The sequence below is a fragment of the Equus quagga genome, chromosome 1, assembly GCF_021613505.1.
Source record: "Equus quagga isolate Etosha38 chromosome 1, UCLA_HA_Equagga_1.0, whole genome shotgun sequence".
Classification (NCBI taxonomy): Eukaryota; Metazoa; Chordata; class Mammalia; order Perissodactyla; family Equidae; genus Equus; species Equus quagga.
Genome location: NC_060267.1, coordinates 96,369,427 through 96,378,906, shown reverse-complemented (window position 1 = coordinate 96,378,906; position 9,480 = coordinate 96,369,427). Strand labels below are relative to the sequence as shown.

General features: G+C 62.3%; 1 protein-coding gene across 1 annotated transcript; it reads right to left on the bottom strand.

Moving 5' to 3' along the window:
- Nucleotides 1-606: 606 nt before the first annotated feature.
- Nucleotides 607-7,743, bottom strand: UAP1L1 (UDP-N-acetylglucosamine pyrophosphorylase 1 like 1). The gene is made up of 9 exons (XM_046643089.1): nt 7,399-7,743; nt 6,502-6,706; nt 6,087-6,262; nt 5,604-5,776; nt 5,139-5,332; nt 4,525-4,665; nt 3,817-4,002; nt 3,111-3,177; nt 607-2,627 (listed from the first exon to the last, which is right to left on the bottom strand). Exons 1-9 carry the CDS (start codon nt 7,685-7,687, stop codon nt 2,544-2,546), a joined length of 1,515 nt encoding a protein of 504 aa, XP_046499045.1. The 5' UTR covers nt 7,688-7,743; the 3' UTR covers nt 607-2,543.
- Nucleotides 7,744-9,480: the final 1,737 nt, after the last annotated feature.

Below are 9,480 nucleotides of genomic sequence, written 5' to 3'. Positions count from 1 at the left end.
GGGGGCTCTCCAGGCCAGAATGCCCGCTGCCCTTTGGGGGACACGCTGCCTCCGGCTGTCCCGGCTGCAGCCTTTCTGGGTGTCCGGAGGGCTCCCCCGCGTGTGCGCCCCCTGCTCAGCCCCTCGCTTGTCCGAACCTGCTCCAGGAAGCTCGTCCGCTCTCCTGCCCCCTGCTCTCCTAGGGTCGTCTCTGAGGTCTCTGCTGGTAGTCCCAGCGATGCCCTCAGGCGTCCCTCCCTGCACAGCCTGTCACCAGGGAAATGGTGGCATCTGGAGGATGCGCGTGCAGGAGGGCGAGTCACCAGGCTCTCAAGCTGAGAGTGCCAGAGCCACCCCTGTGGAGCCGGGTCAAGGGGCAGGTTGTGGGCCCGCCCCCAGGGTGCCTGACCCACCAGGTTGTCTCAGGGCCCCTGAGACCCTGGTGAAGAGCTGGACGGGAGCACGAGGTGATCCCTGGGCAGCCCAGAGCCGGTTCGGCTCAGTGTGGGCTCTTGTTCCCAAAGGGCCCCCAGTGGGCTCCAGCCCCTGGATGGAGCAGAGCTGTGAACACCTGGTGCTCTTCCCATCACACACGTGCTGGTCAAACCTGCACTCGCCAGGCCGGGGGTCAGTCACCGCACCTCGTGTTTATTGGAAATCACCTGTGCACTGTGGAAAATCAAGAGTCGGACAGTCTTTCAAAACTCAGTTTCATTCGCAGGAGTCCGGGGTCCGAGATGGGGGTGACTTAAAGCAGCACGAGGGAGGTCTCTGTGGTGAGGGGACATCTGCCTCTTGAGTGCAGGGCGGCACAGGAGTCCACACCTGCGATGAGTGCCACAGAGCAGCAGCAGCCTCCCCTGGCCCGCTGGTGTCCTGTGATCACGTGAGACGCCAACGCTGCAGGAAACTGCAAAGGGTCCCCGGGACCTGTCTGTGCTGTTTGAAACTTTATGTGAAGGTATAATTATTTGAAAATAAAACGTTTAAAGAGCGAGCTGTTACAACCATTTACCCAACTAACTTGACTTGTGTAGAAAAAAGGTGGTGCAGTTAGGGCAGTGAGGAGCCAAGGTGGGCAGAACCTGGACCAAACCTGGACCCAGGCCCCCAGCTTGGCCGACCCTCCCGTGCCCCTGGCCCTCTGCTTGCCTGTGGAGCAGCTGAGAGAAGAATCCTAAGGCATGTGGTTCGAATCTGAGGTTTGCAAAAGGCTGGCAGAGCCTGGGCGTGGCCCTGACCGGGCTGTCACGCCAGGGTCGGGATGCCTGGACGCAGCCTCTGTCCGCTCCAAACCACTGGAGTCCAGCTGCATCTGAACCCACCCCCCAGCCAGCATCCTTGCCCTGGGGAAACCAGCGGTTTTCATGCGTGGGCTGCAGTGGGGGGCCAGGGAGGTTCTGGTGACCTGGTGGAGCATCAGGCTGCATTTAATGCTGCTCCTCACATCACAGGGAGAGGTGGGAGCCACTGTGTTGTTTTCCAGAGGGGAGAGCAGACGCTGGGGCCCAGAACGCAAAGCTAGGGGAAGAGGCCAGAGCCAGCTGGTTTCCTCCAGCCTCGGCCAGGCTGCAGGGGAGTAGCGAGGGCCGTGGCCCCAAATATGGAGGCTGTGTCCCCCCCCCCCCAGAGAGCAGGGGAGGAGCGTGAGCACCAAGATCTGTTAGAAGCTCCTGGGGGGCCGGGCGAGGGATGGCACTGCCCACCTAGGTAAATTCCAATTAGTTACCCACTGCAGGAGGCCACCCGTATTGGTCCTGCTGGTTCTGGAGGAAGCACATAAAATTAAGCATCTTACGCCAGCCACTGACGTGACCGAGGCTGAGGCCTCGGAGAGGAATGGAGAGAACTGAGTCTCAGGTGTGCAAGCCGAGCTTCTCTGAGAGCCAGCTCTCCCGGTGCAGACAGCCCTTATGGAGGAGTCAGACTCCTTCTGCAGTAGCTTCAGCTGGGCAGGGAGGGCTGGGCTGTGAGCCCCCGGCCCATCCTGGTCACTGGTTCAGCCTCAATGGAGGGAGGGGCAGCCCCTGTAAACACGTCACCCTGTGAGGGAAGGACACTGTCCCCTCCTCTCCTCCCCTGACCCGCACATCTGCAGAGATGCTTCTCCGTGTGGCTGGCACTCCTTCTCACCACGCGGATCCGCGTGTGGGGCAGAGGAGCTGCCTTCCCGTCATGTCTCATCACATCTCAGCTCGGACAGCAGAGGCAGGGCCCGCTGCTCTCGCGGCTGGATGAGGATGATGCCACACCTCCCTCGGGCCCCACCCCACAGCCTTCTCTCAGCCCCACGGTCCAAGGTCTTGAGTCCCTCTGCCTCCTGCTCAGACTCCACAGCCGGGAGCTAAGCCAAGATCTTGAGTTGGCCTACGGCAGGCCTGGGGTCACTTGTGTCCATGGAAATGGGTGACAGGAGAGGTCCCACCCTCCTGGAGAAAACCAGTGCACTTCCTTCTGTGTTCCACACGCCGGAAACGCACAGCAGCCTGCCTTCCTACCCAGAGCCCCAGGTTGGGCCACGTCTTCAGTGCTGGGGACCCCGGGTCGGCAGGTCTGGCAGTGAGTCAGGGCTGCAGCGCCCTGGCCCGGTTCTCGTCCAGGATGAGTGGGGACTGGAACGCCCGGCCTCGCAGGTACACCTCCAGACCCTGGAAACAGGCAAGCCAGGATGGCCAAGTGTCCACCTCTCAGCCCCCGGGCAGGGTCCCAATTCTCCCTGGAGCCTGGGAGGGGCAGGGCCAGAGAGGCTTCTGGAAACAAAGGTCAGATGCCTCCTCAAGACCAGAGGCCAGCATGAGCTGTCCCGACAAGCTCTGGCCAGAACTTACCAGAGAAGGAAAGGGGCCCACATTTCTCTCAGCAAGGCTCCCACAGAAGCACGACTCCCCGAACCCCGCACTCAGGCCTGGCCCGGCTCGTTCTCCGCACCCCTCCCAGGACCTGTGAGGGCCTCTCAACACCTCACCCCACCCCACAACCCAGAGGATCCTCTGCAACGTAAGAGATTATTTACCCCACTGGTAAACTGAGGCAGGGCTTGACTTTCCACTCACACACCCACCTCTCCCCAGTCTTCCTCCAGTCCTCAAGCCCCACCCTAGAAAGGCCATATGCAGGCTTGGGGCTCTCACCTCTCCAGAGTAGGACACCAAGGGCGAGATCTCACACACAGCCGCAGGCTCTCCACTGCCGCGCGGGCTGGGGGAGGCCACCTGTCAGCATCTGCTCAGGGGTGCACACCCGGGCCCTCTCCCAGCACCATCCTCCCCTGCCTGGCCCTCCCCGCCTAAAAGGGACCACCACACCCAGCCCCCGAAGCCCCATCTCGGCCATTCCTCTTCCTGTGGGCACCCAGAGCCTGGAGCAAACTGCCCCCACCCGAGTGACAGGCCCTGATCTGGGCTGGAACCCCCACCCTGGGATCCTGCCCAGACCTGGGCAGCCAGGTTGAGGTGGCAGCATGAACAACCAGAGAGTTTGAAACCTAATGTCCTTTGCTTTTCTGGGCCTGAACAGTGACCTGCCTTGCTGTTTCCTCAATGTCATGCCTGGGTCCTACTTTTAAAGCTTATGAATGAGCCAGAAAGGGCTGCAACCCCCACCTCCCAGGGCCCTGAGCAGACCTCCAGAGGTTGGGCCAAAAGGCTGCAGTGGAGGTCACCATATGGCTGGGCTGGGCACACAGGCACCTGTATTCAATGTGGGGCCAGAACAGAAGCCCCCTGCACCCACCCCCACTCAGACAGCTGCAGAGCCAGCAGCGCCCTGGGGCTGAGGGTGGGGCCCTGACACCCTGACACATTGCCCTTTGGGCAGTGCCCTGGGGCCCACACTCACCTGGGCAGTTCGGTGAGCTGGGCCCCGTGAGCATCCAGGAAGTGGGCCCCGGCCTGCAGGGCCCAGCGGTAGTGCTGAGCGAGTAGGGCCCGCCGGGTGGTGGAGGGGTTGTCCCTGTCGGCTGAGTCAGCATTCTTCAGAGGGGAGAACTCCTCCTCCCGCAGCACTTCAAAGGCCACGAAGTTCCTGGCGGAGAAAAGAGCTGGTGACCCAGTGTCCTGGCCCGGAGGCCCTGACGCTGGGCAGGTGAAGGCCAGGCCGGGATTACGGTGACTAAGTGGTGCCGGGTCTGGGAGCAGCAGCCTAGGCAGGACCACAGACACAATGAGCCTTTCTCCTGAGCCCTCCTTTCCATTCCCACCAGCCAAAACGCCAGACCTTGGGACCCCAGAGTGAGAGCATGACACTGTGGGAGCCTGGGCTGGAAACAGTCTCCTAACCCCAGGCGAGGGGCAGGTGGAGGGCTCAGGAGGGGGCACGGTGTCTCCCAAAGTCCACAGCCCCAAGGACTTCCACTGCCTTCCACATTCCCTGTGCTCCCATCCCCGGGGTCTGCTTCCTCTGGCCTTCTCCCTCTGAGACCTGCTCCCCACTGCAAAGGGGCACTCCCACCCCTCCCCAGCCCAGCCCCCAGCCTCCACTTCCCTTTCAGAACCCACCACCAAAACAGAAAGAGGGAAGAAAAAAATAATGACTTCTACCACTAACTTAGCAAACTGGAACACATCAAACACAAACTTCTCCATCTTTATCCCATTCGGTTTTAGCGGCTTTACCGGGTTTCCCTCCTCGTCCACGTATGGGACCTTCTTCACAGCCACGTGTGGCTTCAGCAAGGGCTCAAACTCCCTGAGAGAATGGGAAGACAGGAGGAAGAAAGACGAAGTTTAGACAGGATGCTGTGGGAGCCCCATCCGCACATCTTGGCTTGGCCCACCAGGAGGGCAGGCCGGCAGGCGGTCGCCACAGGGCTAGGAGCAGTGGAGCTGAGCCCAGTCTCTGGGAGGGCACAGGCACCCTCTCGCACTCGGGAGGCTGAGAGCCATGCCTGAGAGCCAGGCACCTTCAGCCACATTCCTGCCCAGGCAAAATGGCAGTGGGCCACGCCACAGGAGGAACAGGCCACCCTGGCCACAGAGCCTCACACCAGCTCTTGAGGCTCTCTGGTGCCTCCAGTGTGTTCAAATGCAAGAACCTTTCTCCACCCCAACCCATAGCAGGCTCCTGACCACAGCCTGGCCAGGATCATGTCAGCCTCCAGTCACTGGCCTGGCTCGCCCCGACGGCACTGGTCAGCATTCGAGGTCACCAGCTGCACACACCTCGTGACCATCTGAAGGAAGCCTCGGGTGAAGAAGTGGTTGCAGATGTTGCCTGCATTATAGAGCAGGCCCCCATCCGGTGCGCGAAGCTGCGCAATCTCGGGGCTGATCTCGCTGTACTCGACCACCTGGAGGACACCGTCCACCAGGCACACCACGCCCACGGGCTCCTCAGGGTATGCCTTTTCCACCACCTGCAGCCCGATAGGAAGGGCCAGGAAGGCTAGGAGAGGGTGGGCAAGGCGGACCAGGGGCGGGGCTGGGAGGAGGGGGCGCGGCAAGGCAGGACAGGGGCGGGGCCGTGGGAGGGGCGGGACAAGGAGGGAGGCTGGGAGGAGGGGGCGGGGCAAGGCAGGGAGGGGCTGGGGAGGGGCAGGCAATGCAGACTGGGGCGGGGCTTGTGGCAGGGGCGGAGCAGGGCAAGAAGGGAAGGTGTGAGGAGGGGGCGGGGCAAGGAGGACTCACCTTTGCGCCGCAGTCCGCGCCCCGCAATACGCAGAAGCCGATGAAGACGGGGTCAGCGAGCCGCACCAGGATGTTGTCCACGCAGTACACATGCACAAACTCTACTCCTCGGCGCTCCATGTCCTCCAGGATCCGGTGGTCCGCCAGCGCGCGGTAGAGTCCCCCGTTGCCGTCTGCAGAGGGAGAAAGGCTCTTGAGAGGGCTCCAGCCCGGCCTCAGCTGGCTAGTCCAGAGCATGGTGGAGGCAGGGGGGGCCCTCGGGACTGGACCTTGTGCCTGAGGCAGCTCTCTGTCACTTTCCAAGTAGCCCTGTGGTTGTTCCACGTGACAGATGGGAATCAAGGCTCAGAGAGGGGAGGCCACCGCCCAGACCCACACAGCCTGTGGGCAGCACATTCTGGCCTCTGTCCCAGTCCTCCTGACCCCTGGCTAGCTGCACATTCTAAGCCAGGCTGTCCCTCCTTGTTTCAGAGTGGGGTGTACCTGGGGCCATGGCAACCTTGTCTTTCCGCTCCAGGATGGCCCTGCCATCGAAGGTCACAGCAGGCAGCATGCGCTGCTCAAACATGATCACATTGTTGGGGTCCAGATGGAAGAAGTCATTCTCCTTGAAGAACTCCGCGGTGGGCCCCAGTGTGAACTCACTAGTCATGATGTACCTGCAAGGGGAGGCAAGGCTGAGCCGGCCTTTTGGAGGGCCTGGCAACTCTGGCACACAGGCCTCTGAGAGGGGCTGCCATCAGGGTCCAGTCTGGGACCAGGGTCAGGCCTCAGGCTGGGTGGGTGATGGGCTTTGTTCAGGGCTGTGCTGGGGTTGGGGTTCAAGTCTTGGGTGGCACAGGGCTGGGGCTACATGGGGGGACCACTTGGGGGCCAACGTAATGCAGAGAGGGCACACCAGGGCACAGTGCAGCGGGTCCCGTGGCGCTCGCCAGCCAGTTGCTCCACCCGCCGAATCCGCTCTGCCTGCAGCTGATACAGGGTCTTCTGGCTGGGCAGCCCCACCTGATACATGCCCTTGGGGTAGGTCACACCCAGGCGAGTGCCCTGCCCACCAGCCAGCAGCAGCACAGCCACCTTGTTCAGGGCGATCTGGTGGAAACCTGGGGGTACGGGGCGCCATGAGGGGGTGCCTGGGACCCGTCACACCACCTCCCCTTCACTTTAGAGCAAGCTAAACTTGCGCCTGGGACTATGACACTTCTGACAGCTGCAGGACAGACATTTCCAGATAACACTCTGATCTCATCTGGGCCAGGGCCCCACCCAAACCTAACCTTCTCCCGACCCTTCAGGGGTTCTGATGACATCCTCCTGGATTAATTTCCAACCTGGGTCCTTCAGAGGAAACACCAGGTCGGCCTGGTCAGAGGTGTGCAGCTGGGACCCTGGGCAGGCTCTCCTCCAGAAGCACCTCCCTCACCTCCAGGCCAAGAGGCCAGGAGTGCACTCGCGCCGGCGCTGTTGTGAAAAGTGTGTGAAAAGCAAGTGTGCAAGGGGTCCCCTGCTGTCAATACGCTTGTGGGCTGGGCAGCTGGCCATCCAGGTGTGCGCAAGCACAAAGTACCCTACCAAGCGAATGCGGCCGGGGGGCGGCTGCCAGCTTGGAAGCGTTTAGGGGCTCCACACCCCAGTCGCGGGCTGGTACGTGTGAGAGGGGAGGACACTTCACAAAAAAAAATAAGGCAAACTGAACTTTTCCAAGCACGACCTCTTCTCTGAACCCTCTCTATGGTCAAGGCCCCCTTCCGGCCGGCCAGAGGCGCCCCGCGGCCGGGACCCCTGCCCCACCTACCTTCCTCCTCCCAGAGCCGCCGCGTCTCGGGGTCGCTCCGGCTCGCGCTGCCCACGCGCTCGGGGGGCAGGGGCCGCAGGCGCGTGGCCAGGCCGGGCGGGGGGCCCGGGGGGCGTGCGCAGGCCGCGGCCGCGTTCCGGCAGTGCTCGCGCAGCGCTTCGGGCTCCAGCGGCTCCAGCTCGGCCAGCAGCGCGGCGCGCGGCCCCGGCGCCAGCTCGGCGCAGAAGCGCAGGAGGTGCTCCTGGCCGGCGCGCTGCAGCCGGGCGCGCACGTCCCGCTCCGAGGCCATGTCGCCGCCGCCGGCCGCGTTGGCAACTCGTGACCCGCGCTCTCCGACCAGCGTCACGGGACACGGAGGGCGGTGCCGGCCCCAGCGGGGCGGACCCAGGCCCCCCGCTTCGACCCCGCCCCCGCCCCCGCCCGGACCCGTGCCGGCCGGGCCTCGGTCCCCTCTGGCCGCGCCCCCGCCCCGGCCCCGCCTGGGCCCCGCCCACGCCTGCTCGGAGGCAGCTGGCGAACTGCTGGGGTCTGGCCCACCGCCGCGGGCGGAGGAGCGGGACCCGGCGCTAGGGACACCGAGGCGTAGGGGCCCGGCGTGCACCGAGTCGGGGAGCACCCCCCCACAGGTTCTGCTGCGCCCATGGCTCCGGGCGCGTGAGGGCTGACTTCACTCCTAATCCACCCGCCTCTCTGCCCACAGCCCTGGGGGCGGGCGCACCGCAGGAGGAGGCTGGGGTCTGTCTCTGCCCGCGGCCATGTTTGTTTGCATTTACCAGACGCCTGGCGGCAGGGACAACAGTCCAGGGGCTCAGTGAAGAGGCCACAGTCAGAGCTGGGCTGCGGACGATGGACCAGGTCATCAGCTGGGCCGGTGTCTGGATGTCACCAAGGCCCCCCAGAAGGCCACCCTGCCTCCTTGGGGGCTCCCTCCTTCGTATCCCTCCTCCTTCCCATTTCTGATGACCAGAACCGCTCAGCAGAGGCCTGTCATCCTGGCTTGTTATTTCAACCATCAGGCTTTAAAATATCCTGCTGTTTACAAACTCCTGTGTGAAAAATATAAAACTGTAGCTTCCGCCATTTTGGGACAAAAGTTTTAGAAACGAGTTTTATTAAGTCTAAAAGTAATATATGCACAGAGTTAAAGCAAATTTAGATGGTGCTTTAGGACCTGAAGTGGAAAGTCACATCTCCCCCAGGCCCACCCCAGCTAACCCCTGTTAGGGCAACTGAGTCTCCCTGCAGGCAGGTTCTGCACATAGAACCACCCCTCCAACACACACACCATTCCTGGGTTCAGAGGCTGAGCTTCACAGCCCCCTGGGGGCCCACTGTGTGTTCTCATGGGCCTGAAGGGAGTTATCTTTCCAAGGATGATCTAGGCCTGCCTCAGGCCCTTTACACTTGCTGTCCTACTGCCTGGACCACTCCTCCCCAGAATGTCACATGACTTCCTGACCCACCTTGCCAGGTCTCTGCCAACGTGGCACCTCCTTGGAGAGACGCTTCCAGGTGAGGTTAGCTCAGAGAGCACCCTCCCATCCTTCTCTCTTCCCTCCCATCTTTCTGCATCTTCCACTCCCTGACTCCCCCATGAGCAGTAAACTCCATGAGAGCTGGAGGTTGTTTGGGTCACTGCTCTGCCCCATCTCCTTAGATCAATGCCCAGCCCACGGTAGGCACTCAGTACATGTTTGATGACTGAATGAGGGGGTGTTGGATCCCAAGCCTAGCGCAGTGACTGGGCCACAGCAGGTGTTCAGGCAGTGCTTGTTGAATGAATGAATAAGTGGCCTGCGCCAATAGTCTGTGGCGGTTGAAAGGCAGTTTGAGGCAGATGCTGGAGGTGGAAGGTGTGCGTGGGAGCAGAGTGGGCTCCACACCCCAGGCCAGGGTCCATGGGAACTCTTATCACCCCTGTACCTGTGCCCTTGAAGGCAGGTGTTAGAACATGAACTCGGGGCCATGTTGGTCAGGGTGACCCCCAAATCCCACCTCAAAGTGGGAGTGGGGCTGAGATCAGAAGAGTTTGGACAATCGGGACTGTGCAGCCAGAGGCACATGCAGGGCCAGGAGAAGGGA